Source organism: Coloeus monedula (assembly GCF_965178545.1).
Source record: "Coloeus monedula genome assembly, chromosome: 3".
In the NCBI taxonomy this organism is placed as follows: Eukaryota; Metazoa; Chordata; class Aves; order Passeriformes; family Corvidae; genus Coloeus; species Coloeus monedula.
In genome coordinates this window covers 99,588,370-99,614,672 of record NC_138783.1, presented here as the reverse complement: position 1 = coordinate 99,614,672, position 26,303 = coordinate 99,588,370, and the positions used below count along the sequence as shown (strand labels likewise).

The window sequence follows — 26,303 nt, the reverse complement described above, 5'->3', positions numbered from 1 at the left end:
TTACAAATTTTTTTAGTAAATCTGTATAGTCTGGGGGAACAAAAGTCTTCCCAATCCATGGGTTTTTTTGCAGTTCATCGACCTTGTGTCCAATAAATTAAAATACACTAGAAGAACAACATATAATGTAATTAACAGGGTGCACAAAAAGCTACTGTAAAGAAACTGCTAAATCATTTATTCAATGTATTAAAAACATTTTTTTTTGGATTTTGTTAGTCTTCTGAATCCTTGGCAGGAAAAAAAACCACCATGAGGCTGTCGTTACCCACAGTGGCCTCAAATAAAAAGGAATTGACAATGTAACTGTTTTTCATTCCAGAAGCTGTTATATGTACTTGTCACTGCAGATTTGAAGAACTCACCCAGCTGTGGGAGCTCATGATTAGAACTTGATGGGCCCACATAAAGGTTTCTTGCTCATCTATTTAAGAGCTTACACTTGTTAAGTACTCAAGTATTGCTTCTCACAACACTTGGAATTCTCAAGTAATCTTCCAAATAAATACTGGTCACATCACACAGCATCCAGGACTCATTTACTCCAGCTTAGACATAACTGAGACAAAAGATGAGTGTAATACTGTAAAAAATTACAGTACTTTCCACATTGATAAAGAACTGAATAAGCTTTTCATGTAGAAATTTTTCCTTGAGGCATCTTAGTCTCAGAAGGACTACAGAGATTTGAAAGAAAAAACTGCTCTGCAAAAAAAAAAAAAAAAAAAAGAAGGAAAAAGAAAAAAAAAAAGAAAGGGACAAAAAAAGAAGGAAGAAAAAGAAGGAAAAAAAGAAGAAAAGAGATAAAAAAACCTGCCTGTTCTGAGGAGCCCCTTCTGGATTACACATACAAGTGCATGTAAAAATTTATACTTCTTCCACTGAATTGGAAGCCATGCAACTGTAAATCACTTTGTGATACATGGCATGGTTTGTAAAAAGCATTTTTACTGTCATAAAAACTATTTTCAGATTAAGACAGATTAGAGTTTCAGCACATTACAGAGCTCCTAATTTGGGCAGGAAATATCAACTGCCTTAACGTGTTGGAAGCCCAAGGCATAAGGTGGTTACAGCTGCACAATCATCCAAGGTAACCTCTCCCTCCTTACCTCCCGGGGCAGCTCAAGTTTCAGGTGAAGTTAATTGTTAGTTCCCGTTCTTTATCTCCACCTGATGACTGCAGCCAAAACAGCATTATAACAAGCAGCAGGACAGTCTGAAACACTTAACACATCCATCTACCATTTCTCCATTGGCAAAGGACAGATATTTTCCTCCAACTTCTTGAAGCATGAGCTACTCTCCTCCTATGCCTGTACTAATTCAGGCCAAATATTTCCAACATATTTCGTAGAGACTCTTAATGGAAGCAGAAAGAATCTGCATGGGCAGGTATAATGCTGTCTCTGAGAGCTCCACCTCCCACCTGTGGGTGGGAGCCTGACCCTGAGAAATGCCAGCCGCCACCCTCCATCCCTAGGGGAAAGATGGGGGCTGTAGTGAGGCAAGTGCAAGCTGGATCCTCTGCTGAGGCTGGTTCTATGTCTTGCTTTATCTTCTGACATTTCATTCTGCAAGAAACAGAGCTGTTTCCCGTGATTTGGACACACTGGGAAAAAGTACAAACCCTTATTCTGAGTAGATACATGGCAGCCCTAAAACACTTACAATCACTTAGAGCTAGAAGTTTAAAAATGACCAGAAAACTCTAATTTCTGGGATTCCTGGAGCAGCATTGATTTTGCTTGGGGGATTAGGTTTTTAGGCTTATTTTACAGAAACTGAATGTGCCAAGATATGCATCCAATTTAACATCAGTAGACTTGAAAGCTGGGTTCAGTCACTTCACAGCAAAATAAAAGCTATTCTCCAAGCAAAATTGAAAACAGGATAACTTCACAGAAATAACAAAAATTTTCAATAGATCATTTTTCTTCCAGCCCAGCTCACACCACCCCTTCCATATCTCAATCTTTAGTCACCCTAATTATCAGCAAGAGTAAGTTTTACAAGAGAGTAAATCTGGCAAGAATAAAGTAATAAATGCACACAGGTTGAAAAATGTGCTTGAATACATAGAAATCAAATCAGAAGCTATCCAAATTTTTCAAGCCCAGATCAGTTACAATGAATGACAAAACATAGGAAAAAGTGCTCTAGTTAATACTCATATATAGTTACTCCTGCTGCCAAAGTTTGTTAAAAAAGCTGCAGAATCTATCAGCATCCCTCTGAAATGATCAAGTAGTTTAATAACTGAATTCATCCATGCATTCTTCCTGCATAAACCAAGGTAGCTATCTACAGACAATCTCACAACAGATCACACAGATACTATGACTACATCACTATTATTAAACTTGGAGCAGTGAATACGGCTGTAACAGTGAGTACTCAGCTGTTTGCTTTTTATGTGCTACATTTAGTCTTCTTCAGTGGGAAACAAAATTGGGTTTCAACACTCCTTCTAGGGTGGTACCGAGCTCCACAGAGGGAAGTCTAAACAACCTCAAGGAATAAAAAAGGTACCTTCATATAGAAAAATATCACTGAGACACACTAAATACCACATATGAGCTCCAAGTGACTAATTGAAGTTTAATATTTTATAGCTTTACTCAAAGTTCAGTGAAGTCAGCAGAAATGTGTGATGGGTTTTATGTGCCAGTGCTCTGTTACGTATTATTATGCATTATTATAAACCAACAGTAACCTGCAGATGTTGATCCTAACTCTTCTGGGATCCTTCCCACAAATACAGTGGGCAGATCCTACCTGAGAGCCCCGTAGAGTGAGAAGGTCCATTAGCCTCACTAGATTAAGGATTTCTCTAATGGAGCTGGCTGGCCTGTCTGGTCACCACTAAGAAGATAGAGACAGAAACACATTCTGAGCCCACGCTGCTCCAGCACCCCACCTTCACAGCATATGTTCTTGAAAAGCAGGAAGCAGTAACTGCCTGGCAATGACAAAAAAAAAACCCCAAACCTAAATTAATCACTTAACACTCCCTCCCCCTTCCCCAAACTGTGTAAGACAAGTGTATTTAAAAGATTAGGGTTCTTTTTCCCCCCCACCTTTGCTCAGTACTTCATATTCCTCTCCTTCCCAAGGAGAAATCCTACAACCCTTTCTTTAGATTTATTGTGAGGAACAAACAATTTTGGTCTCATACTCAACATACTCATTTCCTCTTGCACTGTTCTGTAGAAATCCTCTTCCACCCTTGTGTAAGCATGTTGACAAACATCTCACAGCCTAGGAAACTTTTTCCACTGAATTTTCTTTTCACACCACTAAAAGCTCAAGACTTAAAAACTCTCAGGCCTTGACACTTTGAGTTTGACTCTGCCACTCCATTTGTCTCCATCCCATACTGAGATGAAGAGACCAGCCCAAGATAAATGGTTGCAGACCTCTTAGAAAGTAGCGACTGCAAACCACCCCAGTGCATGGCCCGGCTGGGAGATGAATGGTTTTGGCTCAGCAAGGCAAATTTCTCAGGCCTGCCTGAGAAATGGGAGGCAAACTTGAAAGCAAACAACGAAATACTCTTTTCAAAGTCACCTCCCCTCTTCCACGCCTGCCGACTCCACTTCAAGAATCCTATAATGAAATTTTAATCAGATGCATTTGACACAACAATGCACAGCTTTTTTTATCCCCCTCATCCAACAAGTTACGAAACACACAAAAAAGCCAAGAGAAAGGCACCCTGAGCACTGGCTTATCCCAACAATGAAATGATGGGGTGAGGAGCTGCCAGAGCTCATGAGCGTCCTACCTCCTGGCCAGCCCGGCAGGAGCCTCCCCACCCTGGCACAGCCTTAGGTACCTACCTATGCTCCTCCCTCTGGGACCAGGCAGAGCTCCCAGCTGGGAGACCAGCCTCCCGTCATGGAGCAGGACCGGTCCAAGGGCGAAGCGATGGGGCCGAGGTGGCACCGGGCGGTGTTGGTGGCATCCTCCTGGGTTCTGTCCCCGGCAGACGCGGGCAATGCCGGCGGAGCAGAGCATCCGACTCCTCAGCCCTCTGCCACCGGCTGTCCTGTGCTAATCTGAGGCCGCCAGCTTAGGGATATAATTAGACTCAGAAAGGAGCCTTGTTAGTGCTCCCCACTAAGAGGCCGGAGCGCCTTAGATTAGTCAGACCTGCGACTCTGCTGCTGAATGCTGCTGCGGAGCTCGGCAGGGAAAAGCTGAGCAAAGCCCAAAAAATGAAACCAGAGGACTGTCCCTGACAGAGGAGGAAGGAGGGGGAGCTTTAATGTTCGTTTGAAGTGGTGCTTGACATGGCACATGGAAAATGCACTGACGTTATGCTGCTGAAACTGTTTTTGTTTGTTTGTTTTATCTGTTCTAGCCTTTTCCAGTCTTCTAAGCAAATACACGGCTGAGAGAATAGAGGGGTCTGGGGGACTGCACTGTAAAGAAGTTCATGTCACCTATGAGACGACAAAGCTAGAAGAAAATCTCTTAAGAGCTCTGATGGACCATCAATGGTAGTGGAGAGTTACAGATGTTTTTCCTACACATGAAAAACCACCAGACAGTCTTCTCAGGGAGCAGCACTTCCCCTGAAAGAGAGGCAGCCTGTTATATCCCAAGAAATAAACCACCTCAGTATGCAAGCATTGGAAATCATCGCCTCCAGAAAAAAGTGGCAGGTACATCCTTCCATTCCCTAGGGAGACTGATGTTACACATTCTGGGGAGTTCTTCCAAAGGACAATTTAGTTTAAAAGTCTTCTGAAAAAATAAGCTTTATTCCATAGCCACAAAATTAATCCCCTTCTGCTAGTCAGATTTGCACATGTAAGCTTGCCATGGTTGCTGACCATCATCATACCTGAGGATATAAAGGATACAGTAACATGCTACGCAGAGTTTCTTTGGGGAAAATGAAGAAGATTAATTATGCTGTACCCTTAAGGATCAGCACAGCAGAGCGAAGACAAACTTTCTTCTTATGCACTGGCCTATGTGCCACGATCATGTTTTCCTTAGGTTCACTGACCCATCACACTAAACAACAACTATACATTTTCGTTGGTTCTGTTCTTTTAACAGAGCAGACTGCACCACAGCATCCTTACCAACCAACTGACCACCATCCTGCATGTGTAAAATGAACAGCTTTTCACAGGTCAAACCAGGATGCACTTATAGTTGTAAAGGAAAAGCTGGAAGTTCCATGGATTTACAGAAATCCTCAAACTTCAGGAAGGCAGTTGGCTAAAGAGTAAGAAGAGGTCTTATTTTATGCAAGTATACATATTTGGATTTTAATAAGAAATCCAGTTAAAACAGCATATGACAGAATTACAAATTACAAAGATGTCCAATAGCTCAACTGTGTGAACCTGCTGGAAAGTTAGATGGTGTCTGGCTAAAACTTTCTCAGCTAGACTGATATATTCTATTAAAAAACAACTGCACTTTATACAAAGGTGAGAGTATAGATTACTCACAGATGTTAAAGCTAATGTAATGAGGGTTTTTTCTAAGTAGCCTTCAATAAAGGTAAGCTAAACCTAGCATGATGCCTTGCTTATTAATATTAACACCCATGCACGTGTGTGCATGTGCATACGCAGTCCAGAGAAAGGCAGACTTTGATGTAATGGCTCGCTTTTCTAAAAATGTTTCAGCAAGAGTCTAAAAACCATGGAGTTATTGCTGTGTGAATGAGGATGCAAAGTCAACCTGACAAATATTATTCTTGGTGACTTATCTGGCAAAACACAGAAGTGAAATTCAAGTGGGAAAAAAAGAACTTTTTTCCTGAATTTGCAGCAGCAAGTCCATCCTCATTCTAACAGAAAATAAATTGCATCAAGTAGATACTATAGAATCTGCTGTCTAAAAAACGAGGAGAATTACACTGATACAGTGGTAAGAGACAAGGAAAACTAAGTATTTCCTTAATTTTAAAGAAAAGGAAAACCTGAGCCTAAAATAATCAGTTGACTAATACGATTTTTAATTTGCTTTAAAAAGCCTCTTTTCAGTCTTAATCTGCAATCAGATACTGCTGAGCTGTCCTGCTAGACTGCAGCCAAAACAGCAAACAAGCTCATCTTACCTTCACTACAAAGACTTCTGGGCATGGCAGTACATTTGCTGGAAAACAGCTATAAACAGTCAAATAATTGCTATGAAAGCCTTCCCAGAAGACTAGTGGAAATTTAAAAAATATTCCTGAAAGAATTAGCATTACTAAAGTGCTTATGTGACATATAGGATCCAAAGATGAATGAAGGTGGGTGACCAGACAAATGCCACGCACAAGAGTTCAGCCTACAGAAGAACAGAGACTTTTCAGTCAAGGGCCAAGACCCCTCTCATTCAAGGCCTTATCTCAAGTGTAAACCTGCCGCTCTAAGAGAGTCCAGCTAAGTAAACAACCTGGAATCATTACTCCAGTTGCTGTTGGGTTACGGTAGAGAAGGAAAAGGAGCCTACATCCAACATCACACACTTGGTATTAATGCAGACATGCTTATAAAGCTATGACACTGGATGCGCAATCCCAATAGTATCGGGTCTATGTAGTACCAAACAACTGTTCCTTAGTAACTGCTCTTGAAAGAGGAAACTGTATGACCCTAGCTCAAAGGAACCCCTGCACATCACAATCTGAGCTTCCAGAGAGCTTCACCTCCTTAATGAAAATTAAAACATCGGCTAAAAACTTTGTATTAAAAAACAGAATAGGTGACGAGTTACCCCCTCACCTTCTCCTTTCCCATCCCCAGAATGAGAAAACACAGATTCAGGGTGAAAAGCTTTCAAGCTTTCACCAGGAACACACATCAGTTTCACTTGAAAAGTTTCCCAAGAACTTTTTTTCATTTATTTTAATAACCAAAGTTATGGGAAGTAACTTGCTCATCACCAAGAGCAGTGCCACAGGAAAAGCAGCATCTGCAATCAAGTCTGTTAATAAAGGTGCCCATCCCTGTCTCTCCACCTGACTCTGGCTGCCAAGGCAGACTTCATTCCCCTCCAAGCCTCCCCCTCCGTCTCTCCACAGGCATAGGGCTTTTCACCAAAAATACACCAAAAAAAGTGGTTGAAAACCTGAATGCTCAATACACCTGTCCCTTTGAAATCTTCTGGGAAGCACATTTGGGATGCTTTTGCCTAGACTGACCTTCCTGCATTATTAAAATATACATTACCACATTTAATTTAGGAACGCATATCCAACACAGACTGTTGTGTCCTAAGGCAGAAATTTCTAAATAATATACATATTTTTGAAATCCCTTAAGTTGTTTAAATGAAAGTAACAGCCACAAGAGAGCGCTACCAGCAAAGGATTCAGACACAGAGTAATAAAAAATAAAGGTTGTGGTTAGGCAGTCTTATTTGCACATCTAAATGGAGTCCTCAGACATTTAATTGCTATAGCTGTGATCTTCAGAAGCCAGGAGATATTCTGGTTGTCTCCATTTTTGAAGGTGGAATTCCAGATAGAGCACTGAATAATCTCCCTTTGAAACAAAGAGAAACAATCAGCAGTTTTAGGATTTTACGTACCTTTAAAATGACCCACTCCAACTGAGACACTTGAAATTAACTGCTTTTCTGATATCACCTTTTTTTTCCTGAATGCCTGTAGCTGACTGAAACTCAATGCAATGAGTTAAAACAACAAAACTGTGGCTTTGCTGTTGTTTATGATCTCTGTGCACTGAGTATCTGAATACCTTGTACTCCCCTCTTGCTTATCTTTTCAAGGAAAGTGCCAACAAATTTTAACAACAAAGTCAGCCTATTTTTCTGGAAGCAGCAAATGGAACTGCAGCACATTTTTCCATGCAAAACAGGAGTTCCTGTTTTTGTAATTTCAGTTTCTGGTATCTTATCATAAAAGGAAACGACTTCCAAAAAGTACCCCTAAAAAAGAAGTGACCTACAACTTAAAAACAATAAAATAAAAACATAAACACATGCTTAACTTACAGACCTCTAGGGGAGAGAAAGGCTCTAAAAGAGAAAAGTAATAAAAGCAATCTATTAATATTCTTAGAATAGCAAATTGAACCAGTACTTTGACAGACAAGTTATTGACAGAATTCTATTATATGGGTATCTGTACAAATCCCTAAAATTTCAGCAAAGCAGCATATTCTACTTTAAATGCCCATTTTCACATCCCAAAATTCACACAAAGTACTACACAGTCACCTTTTGCCTTGCTGTCAACCATGGCAAGACCTGTAAGGCCTGTAGCACTGCTCTTTGTTTTCTCCTCCCATGTATCATGTAACCAGTCGGTCTGACCTCCCGTTTTCCAGTCATCCTGCACCTGAAAAATGGAGCAAACAGCACCACCACACTACAGCCAACAGTGCCTTTTTAAAAAGAAACCATGCTGGAAGGAGTATTGTCTTGTCACAGCACAGCAGCTCCTTTCCTACCCCATGCTCTAATACATTGCATTTTACATAAAAAGAAATTAAAGAGACCTGCAAAATACTCTGCTTCTGTCTGTGAAAATAAATGAATACAAATAAATTACCAACCCTAGCACCCTTAAAGACTTCAGTCATTGAAGAAATCAGGATTTCACCATCCAGTTCGCTCTGGTTTTCCTTGTTCCTCAGCCCAACTGTACAGGCTTGAGCAGGATGGAACAGCAATTTCATTTATAAGTAAGATATGCACTGTCAACAAAGAGGTATTAATTTGTATGAGGTATAACATCATAAATCTTCCTGCCTTCTGAATTCACAATAGACTACCATGATAAAGCTCTCATATTCTGGAACTGTTTTTTCTTGGTCTGCCTTGGGGAACTAGACAGACACATCTGGATGCCTGAGATAAAAGTGTTGCTCTTGGGATTTATGGTATATTATATAAGCTACTTAAATACTTTCCCCCCATCCTTATTTTTCACACTTTCCGCTACCTTTTGATGGCTAGATAGCATTAAACTCCTGATGTCATCCTCTTACCTCAGTTTTTACCATAATTTATCAGAATTCCTCAGAAGGATAATAAAATTTTTTAATGAGTATTTATCATTATGAAATACCTAAAATGCTTCACACATTGAATAAATTGGTTCTGGCAGGGTTTATTTTCAAATATCTTGGAGACTATCATGCCATGTAAAGTGCTAAAGAAATTAACCTTTAAGGTAACTACAAAAGAAGTGTTATTCACCAGTAACACTGAAGAAAAACACAGCCTCTGATAGGGCTAATGCTAACAGCACAGCAGACAAAATACAAGGGGGATTTTAGGCCATCTTACCATGGCTAAAGTGAAGGAGCAGGAAGCAGAGCAGCCTTCAGACACATTCCCCCCTGCCATCTTTGCCCAGAATGGGCACAGTGAACGCCAGAGCAGCACACGGCTGCCTGCGCCAGCCCAACACACTGCCTTCAGCAAGAAGGAACTTGCCACATCCTTGGGGCACACAGCCACAGAAACCCTGGTGCTGCATATGGCCAGAAAGAATGGGTGTGTTTTGCCTCCCAGCCACTCACAATAAGCTTACCCTTCGACAGCCATCCCAAATGAGTTGAGCTTCCTCAGAAACCACAGTCCAAATACTGGTCTTTCTGCACAGGTGTGGTGTTTTCCCCCACCGATTTCAGCTGTAATTTACCTAACCCCATTCAAGGTGACCCAAAAACAGGAGTGGGGAAAGGGAATTCCTCTTGTCCCAGGGCATTTCAGGAGAGATCCCAGCCCTACTTCATCTTGTTCTTGGTTAAAACACTATAGCCACATGATGCAAATTACTGAGCGTCCACGAAGAACTATGCCACAAGCTGGTACGGTTCAGGTTTTATCTGAGAAAGCTATTTTGCTCTAACACGACCCAGGCCAGGCTAGTTACCATGCCCCATAGTGCTCTCTTCCCCATCAGATGCCACTCCCAGTTCAGCAGCCCACCTGCTGGCAAAGGCTGCTCCCTGAGCCAGATCAAAGAACTGACTCTGATTTTGATTGCAACCCAGCAGATATTTCCCCAAACTTCAGCTTTTGTCATTCTGTCCTTCCTCTGCACTCAGCATGAAGCTGGACTAAAAAGCACAAGGGCTGTATAACTCAGCAGTGTGGTAGCTGTGACTCTATGTCCAACTTTGTTTTGCCAGGTGATCCAGTATTATGCAGATTCAGTAGCAACGACCATAAAATATCCCGGGTTTTTTGTGCAAGAGATAAGATGCAAATTTCTTCAGTTATTCAGTAACTAAATCTGCAACACACTTGCATTCCTGCCCTTCCTTGAAGTGGTCACATTTCTGGAGTTAAGGGTTGGATTCAGAAACTATTTTAAAACTTCTTTATAATCTTTTCAAATTGGAAGGTGTTACATGTAGTTACTTGAGCAAGTAGAGCATAAAATCTCTACACTCAATATGGTAGTTACTTGATCCTGAAATGTTTAAGAAGTGCCAAGTTCTCAAACCTGTCAATCATTTAATTTTCAGGATGTGAAATATGTAACCTACAATAAAATTTCCACAAGGAGAAAATTGCAACACACTGAAACAGGAGTATTAGTCCTTCTCTCCTAAAATTGGACATGGGCATTTCAGTGTTCTTGACTAGTGTTTAAAAACCCAACACTCTTAAGTGCTTAAAAGCAATCCCAAACAATTATGTCAAAACACATACAACATACACAGAACCACGACTTCAATATGCAAAGATCATCTCTGATATAAAAAGATTATTTATTTCGTCTTTAATGGATGGGTTTATAATTCTGTTTCAGTCAGGAGTCTGCAGGTATCTACGGTGTTATCAAACACACAAAAAATGGTCTGTGTGTGCATGCAAAACTATTATGTGAAATGAGTAAGTCTTCAGCCCCCCAAATTTTAGAAGGCTCACTTGTTTTCCTCTCTCACCCAAGGGGCTACATACTAGTTTCCAACACCTACACTGAAATTCATAAGTGGAAAGCAGTTTTCAGAATAACTCCAGAATGACCTCGTAAAAAGCTATGGTTAGATCCTGTAAGCACTTGTATACTTTTTTATTTTCAGTCATGTGAGTGCTCTTACTAAATTGGATGAGACTACTCACGCTCAAAATTAACCATTTGGACAAGTGCATGCATGATTGAAGGAAAAAAACCACAACTAAAAGCCAGTCATGATTCACAGGTTGTTACTGTTTCATGGATATCCCATTCCACAAAAAAAGCCATGTTGCCCAATTTTGGTAATTACTTTAAAAACTGAATAGCACTGCCACAAGTAACCTTTTGAATAAGCATATTCAAATTATAGAATATTCCTTTTACCTACACAGAAATGTCTATGGCCTTCCTAGTAGCCCAAATATTGCCCTAACAGAGTTGACTCGGTAAAATATTGTGACATCTGTTGCAATTTTGGCTGTTATTTAAGCTTTACAGGGCAGATTTTTTAGATTTGCAAAGAAATAAATTATGAAAGTTGTCACAAAATGAAAACATATCATTCATGACATCTGTATTTGAGAGAAGCCTGACAGCTGTGTAAGACGAACATCCAAAATCACAAGACAACAATTTGCTCTTTGAAACCAGGGACAATACACCGCCAACTGGAGGAACTAAAGGTTATGATCACCTCAAGCACCCATCAGTGTGTCACTAACAGCATGTTACATACAGATCATGTTAATGCAACCAAGAAACAGGTGAGGTGGGCAGAAAATTAAGACATGAAAGTGCTTTTTAGATGTACACCCCAGTGAAAAAGCAGTTGGCATGGGAAACATCCAAACACCTGGGTGGTATTGCTAGGGTTACAGCAAAGGGAATGTGGATTCACACCATTAATGTGTTGGGTTAAGTGACTGTGATGCAACCAGGGAAAATGGTCCTCATCAGGGCTCTTCTAAGGTATAATTTGCTGAAAAGATGGAAGTGTGTGCTTGATAGGGACCGAGTCTGGAGAGCTGGCCAGAGTAATGACACGTACACTGATACGATTTGAGCATCATTCTCCCTTTATTGTTCAACTATGAAAGCTTATATCTACTTTTGCAAAGATTCATGCCCAGTCCCCCTAGACGGCCTCTAATCAGCAGGGGAGCCGACCAGTGTAAAACTTTGCCAAGGACTTTCAGGGCTGCCTGCAGCCAGGTGCTTTCCAGGCCTGCCTGCAGCCAGGGGCCTGTTCAGGGGCTTTTCCTCCGCAACCCCGGGTTGTCCAGTCTTTCCAGGGGTATCATATGCCCCTGTTCCATAAGGAATCCCTCTACATGTGCTCCTCCTTTTGTCATGTCCATTCCCCTTCCATCAGTAGTGCAGGATCACACAGCTGAAGGATGAGGAGCACAGTGGAGGCCCAGCCAGCCTTGGGTTTGCCCATGGAGAAGGTGGACAGGAAACTGGAACAGGAGGTGACCTCCACATGGGCTGGCCTACTCTTTGTGTCCCCACTGAGCATGTGTGTACAGAGTGGTTTATCTGGCAGATGCTCCATTAAACACTCTTCATAGAAAGATCCTGCTAGGCATTCCTTAAAGCACAGGACATCCAACCCAAGGTTCTCCTGAGCTGGGCCTGTAGGTGCTGTAGAGTTCACATGATGTGCCATATTTGTGCTTATTTGGTTCCTGCCACCCCACTGTGAGCCATAGTAGCTCACTGGCAGCAGCAAAGGAGAAAAAGAGGCGCCCTAGCCTGGTCATGCCCTGTCGCATATCCTGAAACACGTGACTTGTTCCCCTCTCCATCACCAGACCTGGCTGGGAGCAGTGTATATGTGCATCCCTGGCACACATTTACACCTGGCCATCCTGCTTAGAGCAAGAAAGGGGACCCACAGCAATATATTAACCTACTTCTCAAATGAATTTGCAAAGTAGGAGTTGAAAAGAGCCCAGCCCTTCCACCAACTGCAGTCACACAGAAATTTTCATGCCTTGAACCTGAAAGCTGTGTGCATCTGTTAGAAATACCCACTCCCAAAGATCTGCACCAGCATATCCTGTTCCATAGCTGTCAGTTTCAAGAAACACAGGTAGCAAGGGGCTATCACACCTGCCTACTTCTTACAGCAATGGTACATGTATGCAGATACAGCCACAGAAAGCCCTACTACAGTTTCCTACATATTTCCAAATTCTGGTTGAAAATAGAGGAATTTTTAAAAAATAATTTAAAAAAAAAGTCCATTCTTGGTCAGTTAAGGCCAAGGTCAATCATCAAAAAGGAGGAATTATGGCTACAGGGTAGCAAGAGAGAAACCGCTGTTACTTGTTTTGCCATAACAAACCCTGGTTCCAGAAGGAATGAAATCTAATTGAAAGACAAAATAGATTTCACTTGTACTCAACAGTGGTTCTTCACAAGTGCATTTGGCTTATTGAGCAATGCTTAACAATAACCATGGGCAAAATACAATATGATTAAAAGTAGAAAAATACATGTAATTTTTCAGATTGTTTCCCATACCATTTTGGTATTTATGAAAGTAGAGCTATCAAGGCTAAACACAGGTGAGAGACAGAATTCAGAGCCCCCATCTGTATCTTATAATTGTACAGAAAAAAAAAACCCCTCAATTTTCCAAGTCATCTCACAAACTGATATTGTCAAGTTTCACAGAGTATTTCTGCAGCCACAAGGAGCCATGAAGTACACAGTGAGCTGCTACACAGATCATAAATAGGTAAGACTAAATCTCCTTGCTAAGTTACACAAAACCCACTACAGAAAGGTCATTGGTAATGTTCAGCAAGTTTCTGCTCAGAATGTGACAAATTTCAGTGATCTCCCATCTGAACGTTGTAAATGACTGTCAAGATTTTTATTCATAGATACCTGCTCAGGTCTCAGGTGTCTGAAACCATATTGTACAATCTTGGAGCCCTCAAGACATTCATTAAAAATTCCTTCTTCTGTGCTTTAATTAGGAGTTGGCTGTCTTCATGAAGTGCCATGCAAACCAAGATAACCCTAAATTTCCATGTCCAGGTGTTCATAGCACAAGTATCATGGAAATCACTTCCCTGGTTAGGATTTTGCACAGTAGTGCCAGTATTCACAATACGCTTCTAATAACAAGTGTGTTTGCTCCCACTCTCTTTCCCTCTCCTTTAACAATGGACTTCTTCAGCATTGCAAAAAGAGCTTGCACTTTGGCAACATGAAGGCACAACACCAAAATGCTGTAGAACAGAAAAAAATCCAACAAGCCCTCATGTGTACACAATGTGGCTAAACTCCAGAACTTTAAAGCTTGTTCTGAGTCACTGGCAGTACCTGAAGAGTTGGCCAATAAACAAAGTCCAGCTTCTCATCACTGGCAGACCCTGTGGAAAAGAGGCTGCTCCTTCCCTCGCCTGCCCATTTTGACTGCCCTTGACAGACAACTCAAGCAGTCAAGAGGACAACACATATAACTTCTTAGGGTGACTCCCAGAGGTTAAAATCTCACCCTGCCTTTAATAAATCACACATGAAAGCCTCACCAATGTGCCAGTTTTTAACAGTTTAATGCGTCTCATGAATGCATAGTGAAAAATTACTCTTACTATGAATTTGTGATATATGCTTATGTCTAGTATATACAAAGGAATGAAGATGGTATGTAGTAAGTATAAAGCAATTTAAGTTAGAAGTATATGCAAAATAATTAAATTACACAGAATATGGCAATCACCTAAACATCAACACTCAGACCAATTTCATTTGTATACAGATATGCAGTTTCCAAACAAAAGAAATTCACATGTAATTCCTGTAAGAAATGTCCTAAGCACAGTTTACTTTCCATTTTCCTAAGAAAGGAATCTACACAAGAAATTACCCAGTACTACACTGAAGAACTAGCACGCAATTAAGGTGTATTGTTTCTACAAATCCACTTGAGAAAATAACATTAAGCCTCCTGAGTCCTATTTTAATCCAGGACCAAAAGTACACTGTGCTTCTTCAACCGTCAATATATGTGAACTACTTAAACATCATGTTTGTTGTTGAGCCAGTTGCATAGCCCTGATTTGGTTTAGACCACAACTATGCAGTGTTTCCAGAAAACACAGCAAAGTATGTATGCTGATAGTCAACACATTTATGCCAAGTATTGGTACTGTAGACACTTTTATTTAGAAACCAATGTTATCTTCCCTGAGTCAAGCATCATATTCTTTAAAAATAGCAGGTAAATATAATTTTGTGGAAGCCAGCTACCACTGGAGAACAACATGAGCACCTTAAGAAACCTTTGTCCCAGACACAAAATAATTGTTGTGAATGAAACACATTACTCTCACTAAAACATTTTCCCTTGGTCTTCGCTGTAGGTACATTAGACTTCTAAACAGACAATAGCATGTCCTACTGTTTCCTACGTACATTTAGATCAATATAGGATCAGGCTGTGGCTCTACTGCTTTGAGAAGAAATTTCACATGGACGCACTTCTCAGCGGTGACAAACTCCGATTTTCCTTGATTAATTATACTGACATTAATTGCAAGGAAGTTCTCTACTTTCCAGAATTTTGTTAAGAAGTAATTTTTACATAACATAATAGATTTTTAAAAGTTAGATTTTCACTTCTGGATCAGTCTACAAATAGATAGTACAAATGACCCCAGGGAAAAATGTTTTCCACACAAAATGTAGATCTTGGCTATCCACATTAACTCTCACAGATAACAAGAACAACATGATTAAAACAAAGATTTTCTTAAGCTTAAGGATTGAGTTGAACTTCAAACTGTCTATTTTGTGCTTCAGATTATTGCACTGATGCCCACAGGGAATAAAATGTTAAATCAATGCTACAGACAGACATCACAGTGGTAGACAAAGGACACAGGGCAAGCAGACAAGAAGATGCTATGATGACATGCAGATCAATACATCATCTTATACGTAATTCAATGAAAGGGAATTTTGTGGGACTATCCCCACAGTCTCCTCTGGGAACAGTAAGTGTGGGTCTGAAGATTGAAATAGTCTAAAAATGCTAAAACTGCCATTTCAAGATTGCTGTAATTGATTGAAGTGCAGATGACCTCTGAGAAGTGGTGGTCTTACCCAGCTGAACCCCTACTTACTCAAGTAATTTTGTAGTCAGATCAGTTCCCTGATCCAATTCAATCCAGACCTGCAGGATCACTCACACAAAGACTAAACAACTGGTTTGGTTAAAAACACAGCTGTTTAAAGCACTCATAAAAATTCAGCTTAAGATTTAGGGCAAACAAAACAAAATACTGTTGTTCAAACCGTAACTTCTGAAAGAAAGCATGCAACAAGGCTTTTACAAGAACCTGCATCATTTGAACTTTCAACAGGAAAAGAAAAGCTATTTCAGCACAGCAACAGCAGTGCATGAGAACAAGCTGGCCGAGAATAAAATGAGACTGGAAGTTAAAAGGTTTCTGACTGTCAAAGGACTGATGTCCTAAGGCAACTTTCCAAGGAAAGAGCGAAGTTGAAAAACCACAGACAAAAGCCCCAGCTAGTTTCATTCAGTAAGTTTTATGAAATTTTATCTAATATTATGCAGGCTTGTCAATGACCCAAAGGGCTAGTGCCTCTTTTGGGCGCTATGGAAGCTCTTAATCAATTTCAGACAAAAATGTTTTCTCTAACAACAGCCACTGTTTCAGCGTCTTGGCCAGAACAGCTAGCTTGTTTTCGCCTGTAGCACATAAGCTAGGGAAGGAAAAAGGGGAGGGATGATAAAGGACTGATGAAAATCCATCAGTTTTGCACCAGAGTGCTCAAGGGCACACATAGCAATGGGGCTTTGCTGCCTGCAGAGAATGGCCACAAATCCCCAGCAGCAAATCAGCACTTGACTATCTGTAGGAAAGTTCTCCAAAATCACACACATGAAGTGAATCATAGAATCGTCAAGGTTGGAAGAGACCTTTAAAAGATCCAGTTCAACTGTCCACCCAGCACTACCATGGGAACCCTTAAACCACAAAACCCAACATCAGCTCCAGGCATCTTGAACACCTACAGGGGTGGCGACTCCACCACCCCCCTGGGCAACCTATTCCAATGCCTGGCCACCCTAACAGTAAAAAATTATTTTCTAGTATCTAATCTGAATCTCCCAGTTTAAGGCCATTTCCTCTTGTCTTCTAAGTGCGGTCAGAGTAGAAGAGAATGGCCCCTACCTCACTGCAACCTCCTTTCAGATACTTGTAGAGAGCGATGAGGTATGAGTAACAAGAATGACATAGCTGTGTCTCTCATGAGAGTATTTCTGCACCAAGCCTTCTGCCATTTCCAAAGATAGATCAGAATTCACAGATTCTGAGCAAATTACTGTCATAAAATTGAAAAGCACCAAGAAAGAGGGAATCTTTCTACTTGCTCTGAAGCATTTCCTGGTAATTAAGACTTGCTGTCTTGGCAGATTCTTCAGTGTCTATAAAACTTCTCAACCCTGAAGTTCCCCCTTTCTCTGACTGGAACAGCTGATGTAACTTCTGCTAACAGAAGTGCTTTTACTGAAATAGCCAGTGCAAGTTCGAACTGCTGAACATCAACATGATTTATGGTAGTTGTGAATGTATTTTATTTTGCATTTATTAGCTTCAATGCTGCAAAAATTTGGTAAGAGCTTCCAGAAGTAGCTATTGTTGAGGATATAAACTATCAGCTGTGAAAGAGCTCCAGGTTCCCATAGTTCCTTCTATCAAAAATACCTTCTAAAACAGAAGGTGAAAAGCACGTTTTTGTACACCTCTCTTACCTATCTTTGTCTAGCACTGTGATGTCCTACCTGTCAGTGCTATTTCACAAAAGATTGTCCTCATTTAAGACAGCCTCAAACAGTCACAATATTTACAGATCATCATACCTGTCAAGCTCAAATTCTTGGCATTTCTTATATGGCATCAAAATTCTTTTTTGATTCTAACAAATTCTCATGTGAAAGACTGGCTGGTATAATTTGGTAAGAGTAATTATTTTGAAAGTTCTGATACACCAGAGTAGGAAATTACCACAAAAGATCATGTTGTTCAGATTTCTTGATTGGAATTTTTTCAGAAATTACAAGATTTAACCTACTTTAACAACAGTTCACTTCTGTCAAAAATACCTCATGAAAATTATTTTTAACTCAAGTTAGCAAAAATAGCGTGAACTTAAAAGTCGCAAGTCGAAATGACAAAACAAGAAGTTTTCATACCATGAACGTGTTCTGATAAACTGCTTCACTTTTCCCCTCCACTAATAACTGAAAGGACTCTTCACGCAAACCACTTATGAAATGCTTGAGACATAAATACTTTCAGAGTGGGAAAATGCTTTTCCAAAAGCCTCTCATGTAACCTGCTCCTGACACCACAACTGGCCCGCACAGCATATGCGCTAAAGAGCACTGGCCATGTCAACACACCAAAGGCAGGGAAGCAGGGCTGACAGCCTGCTTTGGGCACTGCACTTCAGGAGGACAGAGACAGTGTCCTGACTCATCCATCACAACAGCATTCACAGAATATATTGCCTCGCGTCCTGCTCCGATCAATAGGCTGCCTCTCTCCATCTTCTTCCATAAAGGGTCTGTGTTCAAGGAGGAGGTTAACACCACATAATATGCACATTAATAACACTGAATGAAAGTCATTAACTTGCCAAATCTTGGCAAATTTAGTTGCCCACTAGCTTATAGACTAAAACACATTTGGTTTTCCAGCTAAAGACAAGCTTACCTTTTTACTACAAGCTTTAGCGTCTTGTGTGAACCTTTCACCAGACAGATTGCTTCTTGTCGGAAGCCAGACAGGCCCACATCATTGATGCCAACAATTTCATCCCCAGCCAGTAACTTGTCCACAGCTGCAGCTTTGCTCCCATCTTCTATCTGGGAAAAAAAAAAATAAAACCATGTAACAAATGATAGAATTATATAGGTTGCACAGTGACACCTTTAAAATAAGCTAATGAGCTTTTAATACTGGCTTCAACAAAAATTAATACAGTAATTAAGAGCTTAACATAATTAAGAAGGCACAGTAAAAATCACTATAAAGAAATAGTAATTATACAGAGACAATTAGAATGGGAAATAAATAAAAGAGAGGAGACTTCCTGAGAAAGCTAGAAAGCTTGAGGGAAATTTGGGAATATAAGGAAAACTTCTTTGCTGTGCATGCACTGGAACAGACTGCCCAGAGAGGTTGTGGAGTCTCCCTTCACTGGAGATATTCAAGAACTGTCTGGATGCAAATCTGTGCTCTGGGATGACCCTGCTTGAGCAGGGAGGCTGGACCAGATGATCCACTGTGGATCCCTTCCAACTTGTCCCATTCAGTGATTCTGTGAAAAGCATCTGTCATCTTGACCTCAGCTCAATACTGAATGCGCAGTCATACTTGCAAATAGAGTTTCGGGCCGGCATCTTAAAATATGGTTCCCTAGAGAAGGTAACCAGTAATATTAACCATTTTGTCAATAACATTAACACACAGCCAGCTCAAAAAAATCTGGCACGGCAATGAAATCCCAAAATATTGCTTAACAAGCTGGTCTAGAAAACAAAGGTATTTTCATCAGAAACATAACATTTAGGAGAATTTACCATCCATACAGCTAATTAACAGCTCTGTCTTAAAAACACAGTGATACTAAGAGAAATTCACTGGAAGATTATTTTGCTGCCACAGGCATCTCTTGAATGCATTAAATTTTTATACAATTGCTCATAACATGTGACAAAAACACAAGATAAAGAGTCAGGCTTTTGCAATTCCCACCCTAAGTCAAAAAACCCCACATTACAAGTTACCCATTTTCAAAATTTAAAACAGATCTCAAAAGCTTGATCAGACAGATTAACAAGTATCAACAGTTTGAACTGATTTCAAACGATGATTACAAGGATGTTATGAGGTTATGCAAGGAGAAAATTAGAAGGCCCAAAGCCCAGATAGAACTTAATCTGGCTACTGCTATAAAAGACAATAAAAATATTTTCATAAATACATTAGCAAGCAAAGGAGGGCTATGGAAAATCTTTATCCTTCATTGGATGTGTGGGGACCAAGATGGGGCACACGGTTTAGTGGTGGACTGGGCAGTGCTAGGTTAACAACCAGATTCTGTGATCCTAAAGCTGTTTTCCAAACTAAACAAGTCTATGATTCTAAGTACAGCTGTAGGTATTGAACACTTTGCAATTCAATCTCTTGGCTTTCTAGTTTCTTCCTATCCCCTTTGCTGTCAACACAGCCTCTGGCTTCTCAGTTGCTTGGCTTAATGACCTATGTATTTAACTTTATTCCTCCTCTACTTGCTCATAATCCATATCCCACATCTTCCTGTATATTTGACACTTTGTCTTCAAAGCAAAGACTTTCATTTATGTCTTCATTATATTTTACATTGACTACAGTATCTGAGTCCCACAATATTAAACGCCAGCAAATTTACAAAGAGTAATTCCTTGTAATCACCCTAACTGCAGAAAGCTTCATAAAGAACTGCCATCTTCTGAGGCACCAAAGTCAATCAGCAATGAGATAAATCCAGAGGAAAGTAACCTCACGAATTTTGAAGCTCACAGTACAGGTTTTAGAAAGAGTCCAGCAACAAAAATATAAATTAAATAACCTAATAAAAAAAGCAATATCTCTTGATGAAAGTACTTTAGGATGATCTCATAGAGCACTCAATCTCATTGCAGGCATATAAAAGCTCTCTTTATGCAAGTTCATGATAGATGTTCTTAAAAATTTTCAGGCCTGTAAACCTAAGCCAAAAAATACTATGAAAAATGCTTAATCTTATATACCATTCTAAAACACTTATTAATAGTAATCAAGAAACTTTATTTCCATAACTTCTTATCTTAAAAAAAACCCCAGATAATTAAAGACAGAGCAAGTTTCTACATCCCCATATATCTAGTTTTCAAGTTATGACCTGTCTTCTGACCTGCTCACATATCCTCTGAACATCAAGAATTTACCAGAACACTAAAATATCACTGCAAATCTTAATTTATGTTGGAAACAAGGAAGTAGCAGTGGAAATTGCTTATATGTAAGTAAAGATTTCAGTTCAGAGGTGTCAAGTATAGAGCATCTGCCATATAAGGGACACTGAAATCAGGCTGAGCAGAACAAGAGAACAGGCAGCCTGGGACCTGTATCTGAAGCCAAACAGGTTAGAAAAGTGGCACAAAAAACATTAAGGAAAAAGAGGGTTAAATCACTAGAATTGTAGGGGGAAGGTCAAGGGGGGGGAGGCGGGGATGGGACAGGACAAGCATGGCAGGAGGCAGAGAGGGAAAGTATCTTGGAGGACACACTTTAAATTCCAAATGTAGATGCCAACCATTTGCAGCCCTTATGCCCCAAGCAAGGCACCCAAACATAATGACAAGGCTAAGACACCCCTGGGCCCCAAAACACCTTAACAGGATCTTTTTTTTGTCTGTATTAAAAAAAAAAAGGGGGGGGGGGGAGGCAGGCGGGAAATCTGTCTCCTAGGGTTTGAAGGAATGTTCATTGTTCTCAGTAAGCGTGTTTGTTTTTTCTTCAGGCTGGCAATGCACTGACAGCAGGGAGTATTCAGTTACCCCCTCTGAGTTTTAATTTCAGCAGGGAAACTACACGTTCCACACAAAGCAAGCTTTCCAAAGAGACTCTGGCTGTCCAAAACAACATTAATCAAAAAACCTCAAAAAGTATTCAAAAAATCAAAACCTAAACACAAAGCTGAAGCCATCCGCATGAAACTTCCAAGTGACTTTAAGATCTTGTCTTCAGACCACCTGCAGGTAGGGAGAATAAAAACTACACATCCATTCACAGCAGAAGTCTTTTCAAGCTGAATAAATTTAAACATAAACCTTTCATGCTCAGATCCCCAAATGGCTGTACAGATATGATTCCACTTGACAATACACTTTTAAGTGGAAATGGGAAAGTTAGACAGGAAAAATACAATTTCTTCTGTTACACCAGAAGTCCTTCCTTTAGTCATAACAACTAAAAACATTAGGCTTTGCACACATATAAAGAAACACAGCCAGAAATATCCATGAGGAAAAGGCCTCTTCTAATATGTTGCTATATCACCCTGCCTTCTTTGTGCAAACTGGACAATGCCATTCCAGCTGCTACTTCAGGTTTTCTCTTCTTCTGTTTACTAGTTTTATTGTCTTTATTTATTCACCCACTGAGTAACTTTACACCTCATCAGGACTTAACTAGAAGTGTAAATACCAACCAAAATACATAAACATTTTAGAACTAGCAAATACACTCAAAAATGTCAGTATTTGTCACACCTCAACCATGAATGTATTTCACTCACTATCTTCAGAGTCAGCTGTACTATGCTGTGTTCAGGATTTAAGCCCAATTTTTAAGACTGAAGCCTGTATTACTTACCTACCTAGAACTGATTTCTTTTAGGATTTCAGGTGTATAGAAAAACTAGATCAATAGCTGAAAATAAAGCCTTGAAAATGCAGAGGGAGGTTTTAAGATGAAGCCTTTCAAGAACAGTCAGTAAGAAGAGGTCTGCCTCAACCCCTGTCAGCCGGCAGATACGACTGGACGTAACCCAGCAGGAACTGAACTCCCGTAAGCACACACATCTTAACATTTTTATAGCAATAGCAGGAAACAAAAGACATAGAAGAAAAACAATCGACACCTTATTTTCTTATAAATAACAGACATAAGCCTTCAACAAACATATAGTTACACAGCTTATCTTGAATGAGCAAGGGTTCTAGAAATGCCCTCAAACCATGCTTTTGTTATGTACTAAACAATCATACCCTCATACTGTGCTAAATTAACAAGTGCAAACATGTTGACTTCCTATCCTTAGCAGTGATGTTGGTATGCTACCAAAAAAAGTGTTTTCAAAAGGACATGAAAAAGATGTTTGTTGACCGAAAGCATCTGCTTAGACAGTTTTCATCTCTCACCCTGCTGTCCCTGATGACCTCCCTACAGCCAAGAGCAAAAGCAAACTTTTGTGCATCTGCGAGGATTGTGAGCGCAGACTTTGCCATCATAACAGTATCTAAATTAATTGTCACATCTTCCCAAATTTATTTCGCTTGTATCACATCCACAAAACAGGAAGACACTGATTAAAAATGTTGATATGAGGATTTTTTTTAAAATTATTGAAAAAACAACACACATGTAAATCTAGGATGTGAAATTCTTCCTGTAAAAAGAAGATACAGCCTTGAAACATGGGAAGACCTACGCCATGGAGAAAATGTCTAACGGCTAGATACACGAACACATTCAAAGAATACTTACAAGTCTCTATTCCCCCTGTTGGTAATAAACAGAAAGGGGGAAATAATGGCCTATCTTTCCAGCTTTGAATTGCTGCAGTATAGATGGGGAGCAATTCTAGCATGTGACCCCTTCACTTCTGTGTTTATCAGGTCTGATGCTTTACTTAAAATACCCACATTCCTCTATAGGCACCTGTATAAACAAGCAGGAGACAGGTTGGGGAAACGCTGTGTCATATGAGAGATCTAGTTTTGTTTACAAAGCCAACAGATTCTTGTCCATGCTCTCTTTGGACAGGGTGGGAGACAGCATGGAAACCCAAACCCACAGACAAACACAGGAAAAAACACCACCACTTATCAGCATTCTGCTATCAGCTGTGATAAACTATTTTATCATAATTCATTTCTTGTACAGCCAAGAAATGTTTCCGTGGTTTGTATTATGAGTATCATCTAATACAGTTTTTCCACAAACCTAACCATCTTTGTAGATGATCTTCAGAACAAATAAAATGTGGAAAGTATCAATTATTTTGATGTGCAAAGAGTTAAACAAAGGAGAAAAACCTCTACAGTTCAAGCCTGGCATTTGTGTAACTTTGAGGAATGAACAGAAAAGTAACAGAAACAACCTAAAGTAACACAACCGACCTAATTCCAGCTATACATTCTGCAAATGCATTCTTGAGCGGCAAGGGCTGCATTCACCAGCAACACTCATAGCTCAGACTAAGGCAGGATAAAAGAGGGGTGCAAACTGCAACAGGACCTAACTGGTCCAAAGACAATGGGTGTGTATATGCAAGGCATCACACAAAGGCATGCATACACTAGAAGCTGGGCAATACTAATGCATTTGACTTTACATTCCTACACATCTTTTCTCTCCCACTCTACCTGGACTTTGAAAGAGACTGCTGGAAGGACACCTGCCAGGCAAGAAGCTCCAGCTCCGTTTTACAAATTGGCTCAGAAGCATATATGGAAACAAGGCCCAAAACAATGCAGCATGGCTGCAACAGTGCAAGGAATTCCACACAAAGCTTCACGCTAATGGAGGGTACCTGTAACCCTGAACCACCTCCTCCCACAGACTGCAGCTTAAACAATCAGCATTAACTACCCAACACAAACTTTAAACACCACCATATAAAGAAAACAAAACTTAATGATGGGCTACCAACTTGCAAACTCTGGGCCTATGCAATACTATCCAATATTATTAACTTGACAATTACTGCACTTTGATCAGGCAGATGGGTGTCTGCTGCATTTGGTGACACTAACTCAGCACAGAAACCAGAACTTCCCTTTTGCCTGGTATCATAAATTCACACCCCACAGCCATTGTCCATACTTGCTCTTCCTGACATTATCTTTAAACATTACAGCAAACCGCATTAAGTTTTAGGAATGTTTAGTCCAGGGCAACGTATTTCCCTAACAGTTTCTTTCTTCCCTAGACCTGAGGGAAACAGTTCATGGTCACTGTCACAAAACCACTGAACAGGCAGAGAAATCCCCCTCATCCAGCTGCTCTTTCAAAGTGTTCCCTATTGTGCTGCAGAGATCTTGAGCTGGCAGGAGCCCTGCCTTCTGTCAACAAGTGATTCTTAAAAATCAAAATGGAAACATTTTTTTAAAGGGTAGAGTTCAGTAATAGCACACAGTCTATCACAGCCCTTTCTAATTGCTTGTTATTTAGTGTATTGAAATATTTGCATATTCGCCCAGCAATCTTTTCCTTTCTTCGTTGTTTTTTGCTTTAAAAAAAAAGCATAGTATTTTGAAAAGCCAACTGTTGGTAGAGTTCTTTAAGTATTTATTCTGTTTTTATAATTGTGTCCATGCCACTGTTTTGACTAAGGGCTGCCGTCACTTCCACTAGAACAGGCCATTTTTGGGGGGGATTTATTACAGCTGTAAAAACTGACTCCAGGCTGAAACCTACCTTCAAAGTTCCTCAAGCCAGAAATGTTTAAGAAGTATAATAAAACATCCAGCACTTCCCTCTTCAACAATTCATACATAAACTGATTAATATTTTAGTTGAACCTACATTCAAAATAATACCTACCACAACCCTGTGAGAAAATCTTTCCAATTACAAATCATCAGTTGCTATTTCTAAAGAGGTTACAGTTATTATCTGTTTCTTTAAATCACAGGGTTGTTATGGACTGCAGACCAATTAAAGTACTTGAAGTTAAAAATTTAATGAAGCTTTTCCCCAGGAAATTAATGATAACAATTTCCAGATGAAAAGTATCAGGAAGAGAAACTTCACGTAGATTTGTAGGTTTTAAAAAACTGAACAACAGATGTTTATTTTTAAACATTTTTTTCAAAGTGATTCCATTGTTTCAGCAACAGAAGTTGGAAACTTTTCATCACTGCTGAATGCTTCTACTAGAAATAAATAATAAGAAGAAAACCCCCAACAAAAACTCATATCCCACAAACACCCAAAAGCCCTTGATGTTTGGAAATCATAGAGCCAATGTAGCAAAAAAAAAAAAAAAAAAAAAAAAAAAAGTGGGGCTGCTGAGTGTCAAGAACTTAGCTGTTATTCTGCTATTAGTACCTAAACTTAACTAGTCACATTTTACAACTTCTAAATAATATTTGCACATAACCCAGAGCAGCACACCTGCATATGTTTTATTTCTACAGAGCAACTAAACACAGACAAAGTGTAGTCTTTGGTAATCTTTTTATGCAAGAGCCCCTCTACGGCAGCACAAAACCATCAGGGAAGCTTCCTAGCTCTTACAGTTCCCACAATCCTAAACAGGCACTCAGGCCAGAGCAAAGCCCAAACAGACCCAGCTTACCTGGAGTAAGAATAAGGACAAGACAAGAGTAGAAAAGATTGAAGTGAGTAAAGATTCTGGAAGCAGGGGTGATGGCAGAAGCCTGCTGGCAGTGTTGATCCTGAAACGAAACAACTCCAATCCCATCCCTCCCTCACACCAAGATAACACTTGCAAAGCGTAAGCTTAAGTTTTGATTTTTTTCCCTAGTGCACCACCAACATCTAAACACCTTCCTACTGCTGTTTGGTACAGCATT

At 40.0% G+C, this 26,303-nt stretch overlaps 1 protein-coding gene across 3 annotated transcripts in view; it reads right to left on the bottom strand.

The window, feature by feature from the left end:
• The window catches only part of SHROOM2 (shroom family member 2), a gene marked incomplete at both ends in the record, with an annotated part of 115,821 nt that overhangs the window by 48,971 nt on the left and 40,547 nt on the right, over positions 1-26,303 (bottom strand). For all 3 annotated transcript variants that reach the window (XM_082278100.1, XM_082278102.1, XM_082278101.1), the window contains one exon: positions 18,667-18,818. In XM_082278100.1, coding sequence (XP_082134226.1) covers positions 18,667-18,818 — 152 coding nt within the window. The remainder of the gene's footprint in view (positions 1-18,666; positions 18,819-26,303) is intronic.